This window comes from Monodelphis domestica, chromosome 2, assembly GCF_027887165.1.
Source record: "Monodelphis domestica isolate mMonDom1 chromosome 2, mMonDom1.pri, whole genome shotgun sequence".
NCBI classification, from domain to species: Eukaryota; Metazoa; Chordata; class Mammalia; order Didelphimorphia; family Didelphidae; genus Monodelphis; species Monodelphis domestica.
The window spans coordinates 409808791-409830623 of record NC_077228.1 but is presented as its reverse complement, the minus strand read 5'-3'; the positions used below and the strand labels follow the sequence as shown (position 1 = coordinate 409830623).

General features: G+C 33.9%; 1 protein-coding gene across 4 annotated transcripts in view; it reads left to right on the top strand.

Moving 5' to 3' along the window:
- Positions 1 to 21833, top strand: part of HBS1L (HBS1 like translational GTPase) — a 135468-nt gene that overhangs the window by 24943 nt on the left and 88692 nt on the right. Inside the window, exon 1 of one of the 4 annotated variants that reach the window (XM_056818835.1) lies at positions 19600 to 19798. The exons of the other annotated variants lie outside the window; for them this stretch is intronic. Within the exon in view, the coding sequence (XP_056674813.1) occupies positions 19762 to 19798 (37 nt within the window). The 5' untranslated portion in view covers positions 19600 to 19761. Of the gene's footprint in view, positions 1 to 19599; positions 19799 to 21833 lie in introns of those variants that run through there. 4 annotated transcript variants of the gene reach the window in all.

The window sequence follows — 21833 nt, the reverse complement described above, 5'->3', positions numbered from 1 at the left end:
TGTAGCAGCAGGAAAATAGTACTTAAATTTTTGACACACCTTTTGGGATGTAATCATGATCCACATTGGGACAAGGCTGAATTGAATCAAGAGGCCAGTATTTGGCTTGATTTTTGTAAATCTCTCTTGGGTTTTGATTCAATTCAGCAATCATACACCCACTCACATTTGTATATGAATACATATGCTTTAAAAATGCTGGATTTGAACCCCATATTGCATACTTAATTGTGTGACTTTAAAAACTTTTGATGCTATTTCCTAATCTTATTATAAAATTGGCTTGGTCATAGTACCTGTAGTATGTAGTAGATGGTATTTTTTTTTTGTCAGGATCAAATGAGATAAAGTATGTAAAGTGCTTTGTAAACATTAATGGGCTTTATAAATGTTAGCTATCATTATTATTTTCATCTTTACTATAGATATAGGAGGTCTTAGGTTGAACTCCCACCTCTGACATATACTGATTTTGTGGCATTGCCAAACTTAGCTTGTCAGTGTAACAGACAACTCTTTAAGATTAAAACTTGCAGAACAGGTGCTGATCTATACTGCTAGAAAGATCTATACTGCTAGAAAGTATTTCTTCTTTGGGAATTCTCTATAACAATCAAATCACAGGTCTAGGCTGAACATGTATTGATGGAAATTTTCGAACTTTACCTGTAATGCACAAATGTTTTATCTTTGCTATAGATGCAAGTCATTCCCATTCAACTTTGAGTTGAAATCTTGGGAGTAGATTAAGATCTTCCAGAGGAGGGTTTAGAGAAGAGAACATCAATCAGGGAATTTAACAGAAACAGAAGTCCATTATATGCTAGAATGTTCATAGTTAGCCTGCTTTGTGTTGGCAAAGGCATAGAATCAAATTGGGGAAACCTCATTTGAGGAATGACGGAGAAAAGCAGTGGTGTAGGGACGTAATGGAATATTGTTAACATAGAAAGAATATGAGGAATTTAGAGAAATTTAGAAAGATTTGTGGGAACAGAGTGAAATAAGTAGAACCAAAAAAACAATGTAGACAGTATACAGTGTAATTGAAAAGACCACTAGAAGGAAGTCTGAATAACTGAAAATCAGTAAGCCGTCTTCAAGAGTAGAAAATGAAACAATATAAGAGGACAGTGTATTTTGAGTCAGGGAAACCTGGGTTCAAATCTTGCCTCAGATGATACTAAGTGTATGAGCCTGGGAAAGCCTTATTTTCATTTGTTAAATTAGAGGGTTAAGTATTAAATGTTTTCATTTAATTGTTTTCTTTATCTCACGGGAGAATTTAATCTGAGCAGGGGAGGGATTTTGAAATGATTGTATAATGACAAAACCTTTTTTTTTTTTAAAGAAGACTTTGTCTCCCCATCTTTTCCCTGATTTTCCTACTGGGAACCATCCTCCTGTGATCAAGGAAATTCTACCGATGGTAGTCTGTCTTTGGTCTATTCCTTTTCACATTCTCTCCAAAACTTTTCCTACTCTGAAGTTTTCCCTGCTTTGTGTCTTTAAGATGACAACATAATTAGCTAACCACTTCCAACAGGTTTCTTTCCTGAGAGATACTATGTTGTTTTTCAGTCCAAAGGAATTACTGAATAAAGGGAAACCAGAGTTAAGGTAGGAGCACAGCAAACCACTGGCGATAATTTTGACTATTTGTGTTGCGTTTTTGACTGATATTTGGAATCTTTGTTTCCTCTAGCTTCTATCATACCAGGTAGGTGCCATCTACTCAAGCTCCACAGAGAGCCAACCTTATATGTGGTGCAGACATTTTTGAGAGTTAACTTGATAGCATTAAGCACAGTTCATGCCACAGAGGAGGTGCTTGACAAATTGTGTTGAATTCAATTGGTGGAAAGTCTATCTCAAAAATCAGGAGACTTGAATTTGATTTTTAGCCTAGCCACTTAACAGCAGCATGATTTTAGGCAATTCATTTTATTCTCCCAGAGCCTCAAACCTCTGTAAGCCTTTGTGCCTGTGCTTCTTTTGTATTATCTATAATAACAGAATATCAGTATCTTGAAGGTAGGGCTTTTTTGGTTTTGTTTTTGGCTCCCCATCCTAGCCAGTGCCTGTTAGGTTTAATACATATGACCCTAAATCTTTCCTCTTTATTATTAAACTCAAAAAAAAATGGTTCAGGAATTAATTGCCTTTTCTTTGGAATACACATGACAGTTAAAATATAATAGTCACATGATCAGTTTTATTTTAGTAACAATTTTTTTTACTAAATAGTGATAATTCTGTTGCCTACCTAGTTATCACATGAATTAAATTATTATTTTAATGTAGGCCTGTTATCTACAATTGGGACATTCATTATTCATTCCATATATGAATTGCTGATTTTCTTTTTAAATTTAAATTTTTGGAATTAGATCTACCTATCAGCTTTTTTTATACTTAGAGCTTCTGGGAACTTAGCATATCACTAAATATTGGATCAGTTTGTACTGCTTTAACATTGATTATGATAGTATATGACAATTAAAAAATATGACCTATTTGGAAACTGATCTGGTTCCAGGCCAGTTCAAGGGAGAGATGAGAAAAGGGCTAAATTGTCTTATACCAGTGTTGGAGTAGATTCAGCACTAATTTAAGGGTTCAGGTTGACTATGCTATAGTTTGTCTGGTCATCTCTGTGTGAGTGTTGGGACTGCCCAAGACTATCTAGATCTGAGATGAAAGTAACCCTGCTCTGAAGATTAGGGAGGTTGAAGGACACTTTTGTAAGTATAATTGTTTCTCTGCCTCTGTGCAATCAGTATCTGAAGGAAGTATTCTAAGCTTAGGTCTTTTGACTTCTAAAAGTTAAAAAAATTATTTTTATTCCATTGTTTCCCTTCCCTGTTATTGAGGTATCTTTTAACAATAACGGCTTTCTTAATAGTATATTGAATTGAGACACTAATTCTCAAAATTTACTTGGAATTTTTACTGAGTAGTTCTGGCAGTCTTAAAGACATTTAGTTCATCAGATTTGTGAATGGTTAAGATAATTCTTCAGAATTTTGAGTTTATCTCATAATTTTAGTATATAAAAGTATCTTACAAGAAAGTAAACACTACCTTGTGGGAACATTTTAAAAATATTCATTTTTCTATGACAGTCATTTGCTTTCTAACCTAAAAGAACCCAAAGAATTCACAGAAAAAACCCCCATAAAACTATATTGCTAGATAACTCAGATGGTCCTTTTCATTTTCTTTTTTTAAACAAAGGCTCCAGCAAAAACACTTTTATTATTGGAAAGATAACTGAGTCTTAGTTGATTGGTTACATTTTAAAGCAGTAATGTGACCTGCCTGTGCCGAGTTTTAGGGGTAGGATTTGAGCCCAGGTTTTCTTGTCTTAAGACTTTTTCCACTAAGCCTCAGAACCTCTTCTTTTTCAGTTTGTGTAGAATAGATGTCCCTGAATAGGCTTGAGCATATTGTGCTATACATAGCTACAAATGCACCCTGAAGTTCCAGACAAGCTATTCATCCATAAATTTTTGAAACTTGCTCCCCATCTTAATGACAGCTTTTATAGAATTTAGCATTGCTAGCCTACAGGGAGATGAATGCTTTGTCTGTTACTGACATTGTGCATTCCATATGACTTGACTTTTGATGGCTTAGTGCTGACTTTAATGTTGTAGTCATTATATGTATTGTTCTTTTGATTTAAATTTCTTTATTCTATGTTACTTTATATAGTTACTTCCATCTTTCTCTGAATTCTTCATGTACATTACTACTTATAGTTCAGTAATAATCCTTTGCTCTCATATTTCCTTGATCAATCATTCCCTACTTGTTGGGCATATAATTTATTTTCGGTTTATCATTATACTACCAGACAAGCAATGAATTAGCATTCCATTCATCATAATTCCTAAAACAGTAAGTTTCCCCATTTTTTGCTAATTTGATAAATGTTAAGTTTTTAAAAATCTCCTTCAGGAGTTTTTAAAATATGAATTTATCTCATTAGTGATTTTGAGTAATTTTCAGATTATTGACAAGTTATATTTTCTAATTTGTAAGTTTTCATAGCCTTTGATAACTTGATTTGAGGAATATCACTGTACAATTTCCTAAAAGTAGTTTATCTCTGTCTTTGATTCTGACCCCAATCTTTATGTCTACAATGACTGTTCCAAGTAAATATATTTATGGACCGATCACTGAGCTGCCATAATAATTGGGATAATCATTTTGTGTGTGTGTGTTTTTTTTTATATTGGTAGTTAGGCCTATTTCTTTGGAATAATTATGATTTCTGAGACCTGGTATAATTAATTACTTGTAAACAGATGGAAATGGTGGACCATATCATTTTTTAGGGAATCTCTTTCACTTGAACCTTAACCTGTACAATGCATGATGATTATAAGAATCTTTGGCAGATGCATATTCCTCTGTTTAATGCCTTGCTTGATGAGAATAACCAGAGTTCAGTGAACTCAATTCATTTCAGCAAGCATTTTGTAAGTGCCTACTATGTTAATAGGCATTGAGCTGAATTCTTAGTGTACAAAATAAAAAATGAAACTGTGCCTGTCCTCAAGTTTATCTTTTGGGAATGTGGGCTGTGAGATGTATATATGTTATGAGATAAGTAAATACAAAATATGGAATAAGGATTCTGTTGTATAGTCTAGACCTGTGGTTCCATTTGGTGTAGGGATCTTCCTCTACCATTATAGTTAGACACCTTCTCTACAATTTAGCCATGTATGGCACCAAAAGGTTAAGTTGCCCAAGGCCACATAGTTTTGTGTGTCAGAGGTACGATTTGAGGTCCAGCTTCCTTGTCGGAAAACAAAATGATGCTGTCTCTAAATTCAGATTATGCAGTGTCAATGTGAAAAAAAATTTGGAGTTGGGTGGGGAAAATGCAGACGACTTAGATGATCAGTAACAACTACATGTAGGAAGTAGGAACTGATCTGGGCATTGTAGTTAGCTAGGTATTCTAGGAAGCAGAAGAAGGGAAACAATTCATTCTTTGGGGACAACCTGTGCAAAGGTATGGCAGCAGGAGATGGAATGTCCTTTATTGAGAGCAATAAATAGGATTTTTTTTATGGAATGTAGAGTAGGCAATAGTATAAAAGTCTGGAAAAATATATTGAAATCAAACTGAAGTGTTTTAAATACTAAACAGATGGGTTTTTATTTCTCTGAAAGCAGTAGGGAACTGCTGAAACTTTGTGAACATAACAAATAACTTGGCAGACTTGAGCTATGTAGAGAGGGGAGACTTTGTGGTAGGGACACTGATTAGGAGGTTTCCGCACAAGTTTGAGAGAGATGATTAGCACCTAAAGTAGGATAGTGGCCAAATGAATAGAGAAAAAGGACTATGTACAAGAGATGTTATGAAAATAGAATTGATGATATTTAACAGCTGACTAGATGATACAGGAAAAGAGGAAGCTGATGAGAGTGAAGAGAGGAGAATAATTACAAGTTATACATCTAGATAATTAACTGAAAAAAAATGGTGATATTCTGGTAAGGACTAGAAAGGTTGAGAGAAAGGATGGTTTAGGTTTGGGAGAGATGAGTTCTAGTTTGGACATGTTTGAGATGCCTAGGAGACTTAAGGTAGAGAAGCTGATGATGTAAGATGAGTTCAGAGGAGAGATGAGTGTGGATCTCTGGTTACAAAGGCATCTTGCATTTTAATATAAAGATGACAGAATCCTCTGATGAAGAGTTCAGAAGTCTGTTTTTGCTTTACTGAGCCCTGCAGTGGAACATTATATAATATGCCTCTGCTAATTGTGACTATAAAGATGTGATGTTATATATATATATAGTGAATCTTTGTAAAAGCATGCCTTTACAATCTCTTTATCTTGAGATATCCTTTATGTTATGCCATGCTGATCATTTTCAGAGATTTTATAAAGGTGAAAAACCAGGTATATAGATGAATAGTCATTATCTCTCCCCTTCATGTAGAGTATTGTAATTATCTGATATGTTCATGTTTCTTTTGACATTTTGCTTCCTTTAAATATTTCTTTATTGAGGAAATTTGTAAAGCAAAATCATTATTGCTTTTATAATTGGGTCACCTCTAGCAAGGATTTCGTTATTGTTTACTTAGCTTTGCTCAGACAACAGACACAGACTGATTTCTGAGGACCAGGGGAGCTAATTATAGAGAGGCTCATTTGGCCTCTTGGTATTGAAATATTTAGATATGGCAACTTATGAAACAAAGAAAATACAAAATGAAATGAGCCATTGCATATACCAAGGCATAAAAAAGGGAAAAAGGCTCAATAGTAAAAATGAACACAACAAAAATTTTTCATTGTGTTTGATGTTCAATACCCATATTCCTCCCTCACCCTGGCTTTTGTAAAGAAGGGAGGGAGATGCCATCTCATATTTCTTTGGGGTCAAGTTTAGCCTTCTGTTTTAATTGTTTTATTTTTGTTATATTTTCAGTTTGTATTGGTCTGGTCATTATGTGTGTTATTTAAAATCTCTGGTTCTTTTTATTTCACTTTGTACCATTTGATACAAGCTGTTAGAAGTTTCTCCACATTCATCACACATTTTTAACAGTACATTTTGATTATAATCACATACTATAACCTGTCTAGGTATTTCACAGTTTATGAGCATATACCTTAAAAATAAATTGTGCTTCTACACTGTTTGTTACATGTAGGGCCTTTCTTTTTGTCTTTGATCTCCTTTGAAGTATATGTCCAATATACTCTTTGGGTGGGAGTATATAGATATTTTTTAGTCATTGAGTAATTCCAAATTGCATTCCAGAGTGATTAGACCATTCACAGCTTCCAACATTTATTAACTTTATCAGTTCTGGATGTGAAATGAAATTTCAAAGCCATTTTAATTAAATTTTCTTTCTTACTGATCTTGGACATTCTTCTTTGTTAATAATTTGTTAATTCTTTTCCGAACTTTGTTCAGATCTGTTGACCTTTTATTAGGGAATTGCTTTTGGCTTAGATTTCTTTTAATATTATTTTAAAAGGTATTTGATACAGAGATATTTTTTTCCTAATAGTTTCTATTTTGGTCTTAGTTGAATCCGAAAACTTTAATCTCATGATAGATGCAGAGAAAATAAAGAAGGGAAACATATTTATAAAAAAGATTATTCCATATTGTATCACAATGATATGTGAAGTTAATAGTATTTGAAAAACTTAAAAGAAATACCATGAAGGGAGAAAGAAGAAACACACAGTAGGTACTAGCAAGCTACTTTGTGGAACTCCTAAAAAAAGTAAAACCTCAAAAAAAATCTGATAGGAAGAAAAGATGTGCTGACTGGTAATGTGGCTAGAGTAAACTAAACAGGTGAGCAGCCTTTATACAACACTGCTGTCCTGTTATATCAGGAAAAGCAAGTATGGTATCCTGCATAGTCATTAGAAGCATAGCACAGGATAAGCAGAGGTAGATAGGTTGCAATCAGAACTGTTGGAGGGAACTTGATATGATTTAATCATATTCCTAACTGCTCTTATTTTGCATGCCATTTCTATTCACATGGCTTTTGGATGAAAAGTGTTACTGAAAAGTTGACAAATCTGTTCAATTTTATTTCTCATTTTTAACACTTTTCATGTTAAAATGTGTTTAGGATGTTATATCTGGTTCACTTGAAATTAATACCCTGTCTTCCTTCTACTTCTCTTTACTTTCACTGATCTTTTATGAGGTGGTGATGATTATTAACTTCCAGTATGTAGATATTTATGAATGAGTTTGTATTCTAAATAGACATTGGCTTTGGCTGTCATCTTTCTCTCTTTGGCAAAAACGATAATTTGTTTCCTTGCAAAAGTGATTTCTTGGTTCTTATGACTTTTCAATTAATTTTTTGCTCAGGACATGGTGAAAATCAAGATTGGCATATTTTTCATTTCCTTTTCCCTACTTTTCTATGTTTATCAACTTGAATATTTCAGTTCTAATCTATTTCATTTTTGATGCCATCTCATTTTAGTCCTACTAATTTGATACTAATTTTAAACTTTGGATTAGTTGATAGTATTGAGTGCATGTGATATAGCTATTTCTAGTATAACTCTCACAATAGAAACTAGTCATTTCTAATCAATTTTATTTTTTGTGGAAGTCATAGGTCACTGTGTCCAATTCCTTATGATTCTAGAAAGCTAGCCTTGGAATCAAGGAAACTTAGGTTCAAGTCTTCTGACAAATACTGGTTATGTGACCCTGAATAAGTTGTTTAAATTTCTTAGTGCTCCAGGGAAGAGTCTAAAATTTCAAGCTGGCATCACATTTGCCAGTCTTTATTTATAGAGGGAATTTCTTACCCAGATTTCCCTAGAGTAATGAAATACACAAATACACACAGAGACATGCATTTTTGAGTGATGTACAAATCTATGATTTGTTCTTTTTAAAATCTGAACTGTATTTTTCAATTTCCTCCTTGTCCATGTTCATTGCTTAGAAATTCTCAGTGTAGCTGAAGGGGTGGCATTGTAGTGGGGAAACTTAACAGGTTGGGGATATTTAAGTTCTTCTATTACTTTGTTTCATAGCCATCTTATCCTTATGATCAAATAGAATATGTATTGTAAATTTACCATGAGAGTGAAATGTTAAACAAAAGCACTTCGCACATGGACTATGTTTTAAAAATTATTCTGTAAAAACTATATAAAGTATCATAAGGACAAATATAACTTAAGCCTTTCAGTAGTGTGCTTATGCTTTAAGATTTGATTTCATCTTTATAATAGAAAATTTGAGTCTGAGAACCACAAAATATTGTTTTTAAAGTATTTTAAAAATCTTTCACCACATTATTTTTTACTGAGAAAATTTTTAGGTATTTTAGAACCCCAGGTGATTTATTTTGCTTGTTTGGTGCCCAGAACTTTAGGTTTAATTTTAAGTTTTTCTTTGTGGGTTTTCAGGGAAAAAAGTGACTTATTTCATTTTTAAAACATTCTACCTAGATAATTCTATATGTTTTGAAATCTCTTTTTAAAAATTCTCTTTGTGTGTATACCTAAACTTATACTTCATCTGATTAATTTTAAAAAATTCTTTCTGACCTTGAAAACAACTATTTTGCCAAATAACACTATAACATATATGTGTGTGTGCATATATTTTAATTTTACAAACTTTGGATAATTTTTTTGGCAATGTATATAAATCTCATGTAAAATTTTATCCACTTATTCCCCTGCCACCACTCCCCCCTCTCCCCCCAATTTCTAGGATTTTTATCATCATCAATCAGAATTTAAATGTCAACTTATGTGTTAGGCACTATGCTTGATGTTATGAGGGAGTAAATACAGGATACAGTCCCTTCCCCCCAAAAGCTTATAATCTAGGTTGTGTAACTGAGCAACTAGTCTTGCTGTGATGTTCCACAACTGGTTGTTGTTTTCTTTCTTTTCTGTCCAATCTTCCTTTCTTCTAATGTCATCTTCCTAGCTTTGGAGCATTTACATTGTGTTGTTGCTGTTCAGTTCTTCAGTCAGTTTTTACTCTTCATGACCATGTGGACCAATTGTCCATGATGTTTTCTTGGCAAAGATACTGGATTTACTTGCCAGTTTCTTTTCCAGTTTATGCCTAAGTTAAGTAACTTGACCAGCATCACACAGCTTATAAGTGAGGTCAGATTTCAACTCTGGGCTTTCTGATTCTAGGCCCAGTGTCCTATCTACTGTGTCACCTAGCTGCCTCACTTTGACTATTATTTGAACATTATTGTGTCTTTAGGATTACTATTGCTTGTTTCTGGCTTCCTTTGTAAAGTTGGGATTTAAATACTTTTTAAAGTCTGAGTTGCTATTCTGGCATTTTAATCTTGGTTTGTTCTGTTTCTCTACTTCATCACTAATCTGACATTTACACTAATGATAGTTTTGGTAATCAGTATGTGTTAAAGAATTGATAGCAGAGTACTTATTTTCAAGCCTCGTGAAGGGAAAAAATTAAGCCCCTACTATGTGCCAGGTACTGTTCTAAGCACATTTTATTACTATCCCATTTGGTCCTCATAACTCAGTTGTTTATTATGTTTTTTGCTATTGTTTTTGCTTTTTAGTTAAGGAGACTGAAGCAGACAGGTTAGGAAAATAGTCCAACATTCACATAATTAATGTCTGAGGCCAAATTTGAACTGAGGTCTTCCAGAGTTGAGGTCCAGTGATCTATTGACTGTGCTACCAACTACCTCATAATTCCTTTAGCTTCTATTATGATCCTACACTGACAACTATTGTGGTATAGGAATATTTCTTGGTTCTTAAAGGTTGTCTTAATTGAATGCAAGGTCAGAATTGAATACATACTATTGTAATAGGATGTTTATTTGCTGTCTGAAAACTTTGCCATTTTATTTTGAGAATTTTATTCTCACTATTCTTTGTCATCACAAGATACTTTTTTTACACATATCCCTCTTTGGAGGAAGCGCACTACCCACATAAAGGTCAGAGGTTTTTGAACAATAAGAAGAGAATTTTCATAATGGTAGACCATGTGAGAATTGGTTTGAGAAGCTTGGGCGATTTAACCAGTAGAAGAGAAGATTTTGGGTGTCATATCTGTCTGAAATTATTTAAGGGACTGTTTGTTATATAGAAGAGTGATTAAAGTTATTCTTTGTGACCCCTGGGATAGAATTGCTGGGCGCAAGTTACAGAGAAGCATATTTAGGCATCATATAAGGAAAACTTCAGCAGTTCACTCGAAAGGGAAGTGGTAATTACAAAGAGTCACTATGGTTTCATCCATAACAGGTCATGCCAAGAGTAGATCATACCTACTTTTTCTTTTTTGGATAAACTAAATACAGTTTACCTAGATTTTTAGCAAAGCACTTTGTCTCATATTCTTGTGGAGAAAATGGAGAAATGTTGACCTGATAATGATACACTTAGAAAAAAATGGACTGTTTGAGTGGCCATGCTCTAAGAGAAGTTGTTAACAGTTCAATGTCAGCATGGTAGAAAGTGTTGAGGAGATTACCTGAGGGATGATAAGGTCATAGATGTAGAGCCAGACAAGACCTTAGAGACCATCCAGTTCAAATTTTCCTTTCTATCTAGGTCACTGAGATTCAGGATGTTAAGTGACTTGCCAAGACACATGGAGAAACCTTACTATCATCTCTTTTTATCACATTATTTGATCATCTTTGCTCTTTATCTTCTCTTTCACTATTTTGTCACATGAACAGGTGAGGTGGTTATGATTTTCTTATTAAAGTGCAGTTATGAGTGACTGTATTACCTCCCTACTTAGAAAACTCTGGTGATAACTTGTTATCTTAAGGGACAAATGTAAAATTATTTGGCTTCTAAAGACCTTCACCTAGCCCTTTCAGTCTCCTCCTAGCTGTGTTCTGTCTTCTTACTCTTTACTGCATTATGTATGCTCTATAATCCAGTGGCATTATTCTTGCTTTTCATCAAAAAGGACGTTCCATCTCCTGACTCTTGCCTTTTTACTGACTTTTATCTCCAGTGTTCTCCCTCCTCACCTGTCTCTTGACTTCTCTACTTTTAAGACTCAGATCCCACCTAATGCAAAAGGCCTTTCCTGGTCTGTGCCCCCTCTCCACTTTCCTTTTCACATGGTGTGGTGCAGTGATGATGAACTTTTTAGAGACCAAGTGCCCAAACTACAATCCTCACACTGCAAGTGAACCCCCTGCCTTAGGACAGAGAAAGGAGGAAGTGCGCCAATTGGGCTGCTAGACAGAGAGGTAGGTCATGTGAGAAATGTCATTAGTTACACAGAGAGGAGGAAGGGAGCAGCCTTCTCTGGCATGCATGTCATAGGTTTTCTAACATAGGTTTAGTGCCTTCCAACTGAGATTTCTGTATAAATCTTGTATCTTGTATGTATATAGGTTGCCAGTTGTTTCTCCTCCATTAAAATAGAATTACATGGAGACAAGAACCATATTCTTGCCTTTCTTTGTATCCTCAGTGCTCAGTGGGTTCAGTTAAATATAAATGTTTATTAATTCACTAATAGGTAGTAAGCATCAGAAAGGGATCTGTGCTTGGTCTAATGCTTATTTAAAATATTTTTTCCATAACTTGTATAAAAGCATATATGACACTCATCTAATTGACAAAGTGTCCCAGGATGGCAGAATTGGTTAACACTGGATAAGCATAGTGCAGAAAGGACTAGATATTGTGCTGAATAATATTATCTATTAGAAGAATACAGGTGAAATTTAGCAGAATTAGTAAAATCTTACATTTAGGTTAAAAAACTTCTCAAATTGAGGGAGGCTACAGTGTAGTTTGTTCATAACATGTACCTGGAAGTTTTAGTAGACTATAAGCTTAATATAAGTCAGCAGCATTATGTGGAAGCCAAAAAAGCTAATGTAGTCTGAAGATTGGATTTGGCTCTCTTCTGATTGTAACAATGAAGGTACTTAGCTCTTCCTAGATTGTGAAGATTAAGTTGTAATCCTGTCTATTTTTAGATTTTAATCCCCAAAGTGTAAAGCACATTACTTAAAGTTGAGTATGGAGATCTACCCATTTTGAATTTTAATCACAAAGAGGTGTGAACACCCATTTCATACATTGAGTGGGAGGTCTGTGATCTACATATGAAAGAGTGGGCAGTCCTGGAGTGGAGGGACAACTGTGATTGGTAGATGTTAAATTTAGGGGAAGTGACACAAGAGAAGAAGGTCTTTAAAAGTGGAAACAGACACACAGAGGAGAGACACTTGTACTTGGAGTGAGGAACACTTGGCTGTGGAACTTGACCTTGGAGGAACTAGTGCGGGAGACCTCAGTCTGCTTTCCTTTTAGACGAGCACCGTGGTGAGTGTAAAGGCTGACTTCCTTCCTTGCCCTTTCTGGAGGTATGAGCCTCTCAGAAAGACCCATCCTCTAGAGACTCCTTTACCCTGTCTGGGGCCTTAGAAATTGCTACGTGGGTCAGAGGAAGCCTGTCTCTGTCTCTCTGTCTCTGTCTCTCCTTTTCTCTCTTCCTTAATATCTTCCCTCTATTGTAAAATAAACTACCATAAATTCCATTTGACTTTAGTAATTCAATTTGGAATTTAGAAATTAAATCCCTTGTGACCAATTAAATATTCAGTCTAACCATAAATTTGACAGTAGTACTATACTATATATTAAAAGAGGTATAGTTTCCAGAAATAAAGTGTTGCTAATTCTTCTGCGCTCTGCCATAGATACTGTGTTCAGTTCCAGGTATTAGGTTAAAAAAGATGTTGATAACCTTGGAGGGTATCTGGAGAAAGGCAGCCAATATTGGTGTAAGATCTTAAGTATGTCATGAAGATTGGTTGAAGGAACTGGATATAAAATCCTGGAGAGGAGAGAAGAATTGATTTGTAAGAAAAATTTCCCAATAAATAAACTTATTCCAAAGTAGAATTTATTACCTCAAGATGGTTTTCCCTTATTATAGACTTTGAAGCAGAGACTGGACAAATACTTTTTCAGATCTCTTAGAGAGGGGATTCCTTTCAGGTGTGGGATGTTCTTGAGTTCATTGAGTTCCCTTCTAGCTCTGTGATTCCCATAGCTTAGACATAATGAAGTTGATAAATGATTAAAAAGAAAGGTCACCTTATAAACCAAATATTTAAGCAGAACTTTTTATAGTTGCAGAGAAATGGAAACAAAGTAATTCCCCACTGATTGGGGAATGGCTCAATAAACATAATTCTGAGCGTGACTAGGTGGTATAGAGTGTGGGGCCTGGAGTCAGGAAGATTAGTGAGTTTAAATCTGGCCTCAGACACTTACTAGTTACCCTAGGCAAGTCACATAACCCTTTATACCTCAATTTCCTCATCTGTAAAATGAGCTGGATAAGGAAATGGCAAACAACTCCAGTGTCTTTGCCAAGAAAACCCCAAATGGGGTCCCAAAAGAATTGAATCAGCCTTAAAAATAACAGCAACAAAAACATGATTTAAAGTACTATGGAAATGATGGTGATGATGATTACAGAGAAATATGGTGAGACATATGAACTGATACAAAGTGAAGTAAGTAAAACCAGAAGTAAGTGGAACAAAATCAATACATAGAATAGCACACATGGCTACAACAATGTGAATAGAAATAACAAAAACAATTACAAATGAGTTCTGGGGGAAAATAAAAATGACCAACCCTAACACCTAAAGATGAGATTTATTTTCTTTGCAGTGGTGGAGGACTATGGGTTTTGAGTACTGCAGAAGGGGATATATTGGGAAATGTAGGTGATGTAAAACATCAATAAGTTATATTGTTTGTAAAAAGATGCTTGTTTTCTTATATATTCATCAATATTCCTAATTCATCATGCACTTAAGTGCATAAATGATTCTTTATAAGGTTTTTGGTAGAGATGAGAAATTAAGTATGGGTTAGTAGTTATGATAATCTCTTTGTTATTTTGGGGAGAATAATAAAGCGAGTTTTTCCCCCCTTAGGTATTATTCTCTCTTTCAAAATCTTTGCTTTATATTCACATATGTACATACACATATGATATATATACATGTACATATACTTAAATTAACACAATAGACTAGAAAAAACATTCTAAAATAGTTGATTTTTAAAAAAATGTAATTTCCCCCAATTACATGTAAAAATAGATTCCAACATTTTTCAAAGAATATTGAGCCTCCAATTCTCTCCCTCCTTAACTCCCCACCCTCTTTACATGTGCAATCATGTAAAACAATTTTCCAAATTAATTTTTTTGTGGAAGGAAACTCAAATAGAAAAAAAAATTAAGAAAATGAAGAAAGTTTGCTTTGATCTGGATTCAGACTGAGTACTTTTTCTCTAGAAGCAGATTATCTTTTTCTCACAAGTCCTTTGGGGGTAGTTTCGGATCATTTTATTGTTGAGAATAGCTGTTTTTCATAATTGTTCATAATATATAGTATTACTGTTAGTGTGTACAATGTTCTCCTGGTTTTGCTTATTTCACACTGTTTCAGTTTGGCTAAATCTGTGTTTTTCTATATACCTGCTTGTTTTTACAGCACATTAATATTTCATTACAGTCATATACTATAACATTCAGCCATCGCCCAATTGATGGGTATCCCCTCACTTTTCCAGATGTTTGGAAAAGAGCTACTTTATATATATATATATATATATATATATATATATATATATATATATATATATATATATATATATGTATGTATGTCTTTATTTAGGGGGTTCCCTCTCATTTAAAAAAATCTCTTTGGTATAAAGCCTTAGTAATGGCATTGCTGAGACAAAGGGTATTTATAATTTTTTTTAGACCTTTGGGCATATATCTAAATTTCTTTCCAAAATTACTGAATCAGTTCACAACTCTTCTATCAATGCAGCCATATCCCAGTTTTCCAATTTCCCCTCCAAGTTTTTTCATTTTCCTATCATAATAGCCAATCTGATAGGTGTGGGTTATTACCTCATATTTGTTTTAATTTGCATTTCTCTAAATAAGGATTTAGAGTATTTTTTTGCATGACTACAGAAAGATTTAATTCTTTCTGAGAACTGCCAGTTTCATATCCTTTGATCATTCTATCAATTGGGGAATGACTTATATTCTTATATATTCAATTTTGCTATGTATTTGAGAAATGAGGCCTTTATTAGAGACTTGTAAAAAATTTTGCACTAATATTATTGTTTATTATTTTCCATCCTATTTATCCTTATTTAGTGTTTGATCTCTACCTCCCTCAATTTGGCCTGTTTTCTATTAGCCCCACCTTGCTTCTCTCATCTCCTTCTACTTTCCTGATGAACAAGATAGCTTTCTCTATACCCAATTGATTGTGCATGTACTTCCCTCATTGAGCCAGTTTGATGAAGGTAAGATTCATGTGTATCCCACCTCCCCCATCTTCCTCTCCATTGTGAATGTTTTTTTCATGCCTCCTTTATGTGCAATAATTTTCCCCTTTTTGTCTATCCCTTCTCCTTTCAATTCATTCCTCTTTATCATGCTTTAATTTTTTATATCATCCTATCATATTCAACTTACTTGCCTCTGAATATTTACTTCTTGTAACTACCCTAATAACACCTAAAGTTCTTTGGTGTTACAATAATTATCTCCTCATGTAGGGATGTGCACAGTTTAAACTTAGTGAATATCTTTTGATTTTTCTTTTCTATTTACCTTTATATGACCTCTTGAGTCTTGTTTTTGAGAGCCAGATTTTCCATTTAGCTCTTGTCTTTTCATGAGAATATTTCATTGAATACTCATTTTTTTCCCCTGAAGGATTATGTCCAGTTTTGCATTAATATTAAGTGATTCTTGGTTGAAGTTCTTGCTCCTTTGTCCTTTGGAATATCATATTCCAGGCCCCCTAATACTCTAATATAGAAGATGCTGCTCTGACGGTGACTCCTTGATATTTGAATTGTTTCTTTTTGGCTACTTGCAATGTTTTTTCCTTGATCTGGGTTTTTTGGAATTTGACTGTAATATTCCTGGAAGATATCCTCTTGGGATCTCTTTCGGGAGGTGATTGGTGCATTCTTTCTATTTCTACTTTGTCCTCAGGTTCCAGAATACGAGGACAATTTTTCTTGATGATTTCTTGAAGGATGATACTTAAGCTTTTTTTCTGATCATGGATTTCTGACAGTCCAAGAATTCTTAGGTAATCTCTCCTCGATTTATTTTCCAGGTCAATTGTTTTTTACAGTGAAGTATTTCTCATTTTCTTCTATTTTTTTTCGTTCTTTTGATTTTGTTTCTTTGTGTCTCAGAGTCATGAGCTTCTACTTGCCCAGTTCTAATTTTTAAGAAATGATTTTCTTGAGTGAGCTTTTGTACCTTCTTTTCCATTTCACTAATTCTGCTTTGTAAAGAATTCTTTTCTTCAGTGAATTTTGTCTGGATTGAGAACCAGGCCTAGAGACAGGGGGAATATTAGATTCAAATCTGGTCTCAGACACTTTCTAGCTGTGTGACCCTGGGCAAGTCAATTAACTCCCATTGCCTAGCCCTTACCACTCTTCTGCCTTAGAACCAATATGTATTATTGATTCTAAGGTGGAATAAGGGTTTAAAAATTTTTGTTTTCATGAGTGTTAACTGATCTTTGTTAGGTAGCAAGAGGTACCTAAGGGCACTGCTTCTCATTCAAAAGACAAATCTTTTTGCAGTGTAGTTTTATACAGATTCCTGTTAATTTACAGTGTTACAGTGTTTGAAAAACACTTTCAGGAAGTAGCCCTATTACATGAGATGATTGACAAAATTCCCTGTGCTGATTCTTCTCTGTAATACTTATGAATGCCTTTATTGAGCATGTGCCTTTTTTTAAAGATTGCATTTGATATTAATGATAAGATCAGAGAATTAAACAATTTTATCATTTTTGACTTCACCGTCCTGTATTTGGTTAGTTATAATATTTTGTTTCTACCTTCACAACAATTCATGCAAACATTCTTTCCTCTCCAATCAGAACTAGAGCCCAAGTTCAGAGCTTCATTATTTCTTCTCTGTACTAGTGCAAAATATTCTGATTGATTTCTAAACCCCAGGCTTTTCCCTATCAAATAATTCTATTATAGCTGCCAAAATGGTTCTCTTAAAGCTCTTATCCAGACATGTCACTTAACTTTTGAAAAAGCTTTAATGTTTCCCTACTAACCCTTTGAAGTAATATAAAGTCCTTTAGTATTTCAAACCCTTTACAGTTTGGTTCTAGCTTACTTTTTTGACTTATTAGCTAATATTTCATACAATCTGTGTTAACCAAGTGGTTCTTCTTACTATTCCTCCTATGTGACATTCAGTCTCCCATCTGCCTTTATTTACACATACTCTTCCCCATGCCTAGGATGCATTCTGTCCTCACCTATCTTAGCTTCTTTTCAAAATTTATATCAAGAAAGATTTCCCACATGGTACTTTCCTATACTGCTAATTTTTTACCTCTTCTCTCTCCAATTACTTTGTATATATTTTGTATTTATTTTGAGTATAGGTTGTTTCCCCTCTAATATATGCTCTTTGAGGATAGAAACTTTTGTTTTTATACTAGAAGCATCCTGCATTATTCTGGGTTTATAGCAAATACTTAAGCCAAAATTCTTCTGATGATTATGACTAAGTCATGGAAGACAAAATTTATTACCAAAAAAATGTTTTCAGGGAGAGATATAGCAAAAAATGAACCTGTGTGTTCAATTTTTATCTCCAGAGTCTCAAGAATTTTAGAGAGAGAGCTGTTGGATGGGAATTTGTTGTGGTGGATTTACATAGTAGACCTCTGAGAGTCTGACATGGTTAGCAGGCATAGGTGGTTTAGGCTGTGCTTGGTTGGTGGGAATTCTCCATCAATGAAATCATAGATCCCTTAAGGTATTACAGTTGTAGTATAAAATCAAACTTACAAATTTTAGGTTTTACAAATTTGTTGTTGAGTTGTTTCAGTTGTGTTTGATTGTTCATGATCCTGTTTGGGGTTTATTTTGGCTAACATACTGGAATAGTTTGCCATTTCCTTTTTCAGCTCATTTTGCAAACTTAACAAACTTTACAAATTTGTTACTAAAAATTTTCAAATAAATGTTGGGTTACCCTAATGTTTGAGCTTGGGCTGTGGATTCTTAACTATCAGAGTATTTGTATGAATCTTAGATTTTGAAAGCTCAGTATTATAGATATTGCATAATTTAGTTTGTCATTGTGTTAGTTGTAATTGAATTAGTGAAATTTCTTTTTTCCAAGGATAATTTACTATTAAATTTTAAAGACTACAGTGGTTACTGATAGCACTTTAATAGAATGCTTTTTTGTCCTTATTTTACATTTTTTCCAATTTATTTCAAAATTATGTTAGCAATTAGAAACATTCCCTTTATCATGTTTTATTTTAATCACAGGATTACCATTCCACTTTGAAATTTAGTGTGATACAAATTATCTTGAGGGTTAAAGAAAATTTGTAAACTGCTTAATTTTTTAAGTGATTGTACCTTAATTTAACTATATGTCTCAATATATGTCAAACAATATATTAAAATTATTAATTCAAGGAAATGGAACACCTCAAACTAGCATAACTAGTATCATTTCAAAATTGTAAAAGAAACATTATATACTTATAATAGTACATTTTAGAAATGGAACAGACCAGGAAATCATTTGATTTAGTCTCTTCATTTTTCAAGAACAACATAAGATACAGAAGGATTCTTTTTCTTCTGTATATATTTCTGGTCATAAACTAGTTTGAAGCAAAGTCAAAGAGTATACAACCCAATGCTGTTTGACAAATAAATTTATTTTCTCTTTGTTTTATGTGAAAGTACAAGATTTTATCCTCTCCAAGTAGGGTTCATGATACCCAGAATTTTGTGCTAATCATATTCTTTTAGTGATTACTTCATAAGAAATCCAATTATTCTTCAGCTGAGAGCAATTCTAAAGGAAACTCAAATCTCATTGTTTTAAGTATTATTTAAGGGAGACTAATTAAGAATATTTATTTTTGTATATTTGTTATGATATCTATTATATGGTATTTTTTGCATTAACATATTAAAAGTATATGTAGATTTCATCTTTTATGGACTAACTACTAAAGCTTTATTCTAATGCCTTATTGTGGCATCTGAGTGACCCTGGCTTCTTGAAAGCTATGCCACTGGAGTGAGTTCAAAGCCTGACAGGCCCTTCCAACCTGGAAAATCTTTGTGTACCAGTACCAGCCCAATGATGAACATTATATATCTTCTGAAAATCAGCTTAGGTAAGTGTGAAGAGGATCATCACCAGTCAATGAATTTGTTCTGCCACAACAATTTACAAAGACTATCTAAGAAATGGAGGGGTTACTATCTGCATCAGTTAGTGAAAGGAGGGAGTAGCTCCATTGACACAGTTATGGCTCCTTAAAATATATCTTTTATAAAAATCAATTTAACTGAGTATTTCAAATTTAAATTATTGCACAAAAATTCTCTAGGAAATTAATTACAAGCTTAGGAAATGAATTTTTATACTGTGTTCACGGATTATTATTCATGGTATATTCCTTTTTCTTCCCCAGTGCCATCTTGATACTCTAGTTTCTAGACTCTTTGCTGATGTTCAGGAGCATGACCATTATGTGGAGCTTTACCTTGTCTTTTCCTATGTTTTTATGCAGAGACATAGGAAGGGAGGTTAATAATTCATTGGCGGTAAAAAATGTGTTAAAAGATGCCATTACTCTTTATAGTATGAATTAAAACCTGTTGATTACATATGTAATTAATACCAGAGAATGGTGCTTATATACTTTTGTGCTGATTTTTAAAGTCAGTGTTTGTTTCATGAGGCCTTTTTCCATTTGGAAAAAAACAAAACAAAACAAAAACTGAACCACTGTGATTAGACTGGATTTACTAATTTTCTTTTCCAACCTTGATCATGATTGTTTTGGTGTAGAGAACTCTTGAGGTGGAAACTCCATTTTTGTCACAGTCCCAGAGAATTGTCTGAGACTTATAGGTTAAACATCTCCCAGAATCATGACTAGAATGTGGTAGATAGGACTTGAATCCAAGTCACTCGGACTCCAAGACAGGATGTCTATTCATTGTGGTTTACATCTTTAAAAGGTTTATTTCATCCTCCCCCTCAACTCCTTTTACTGATTTGGTTTTTCTTGAGCAAAGTTAGATTTTTCTTAGAATGTATTATAGTCATGGGTCTTAATCCAAATGTCATTGATGTATCTATGAGAACAAATTTTCCTTCTTGCACCAGGACACTTAGTTCATTTTGCTTTTACTTTGTGACATCTGTAAAATGGGACAAGGAGTGGGGTGTTAGAAGTGGGATGATGGTGCAGACCAGTAGACTAGTTGATTTCTAAGGTCTTTCCCAACTCTTTTAGGATCTGTAATCCTAAAGTCCTGGTCATAGTATTGATTACTGACTTTTTTTTTTTTATACTGTTTCTTATGAACTTCTGGATTTCTCGTTTTTCTTACATCATAGCTATTCTACATGGTATTTAACCTGATGGATTTACATAGGCACTCTTTTCCTTCTACTTACCTTTTCAGTTAAGACATTTTTATTACTCCAGCTAAATATATGCTTACTTGTACTTGTCACATGCAGTATAAACACCTGTCAAGGTACCTATAATTCATATATTTAAATCATGATTGAGATATCCAAACATTCTCAAAAACCATCTTCTTATCCAACTTCTCCCTTCCCATGATCCTTATAGACATCATATCTTGTGATACAACCTGTTGTTTCAACTTCTCTAACAATTATCCAACCTATATTTAAAGACCTCTGAGAAAAAAAAAAATTCACTACTTTCCAAGGCATCCCATTCACTTTGGAAAGCTCTAATTATTATAAAATTTTTCTTTAAAGCTTAAATCTGCCATTCTACTCACAATTCTTTTTTTTTTAACCCATACCTTCCATCTTGGAGTCAATACTGTGTATTGGCTCCAAGGCAGAAGAGTGGGAAGGGCTAGGCAATGGGGGTCAAGTGACTTGCCCAGGGTCACACAGCTGGGAAGTGTCTGAGGCTAGATTTGAACCTAGGATGTTCCGTCTCTAGGGCTGGTTCGCAATCCACTGATCTACCCAGCTGCCCCTTCACAATATACTTCTAATTCTTCTCTCTGGAACCACGGAGAACACATAAGCTTTTCATGGAATAGCCTTTACATACTTGAAAAAAATGCTGTATTTCCTTTTACTCCTTTTTCTTCAGGATGAATGTCTACCTTTTTTAAAAAAAAAATTTTAGTATGATCTCTAACTCTTCC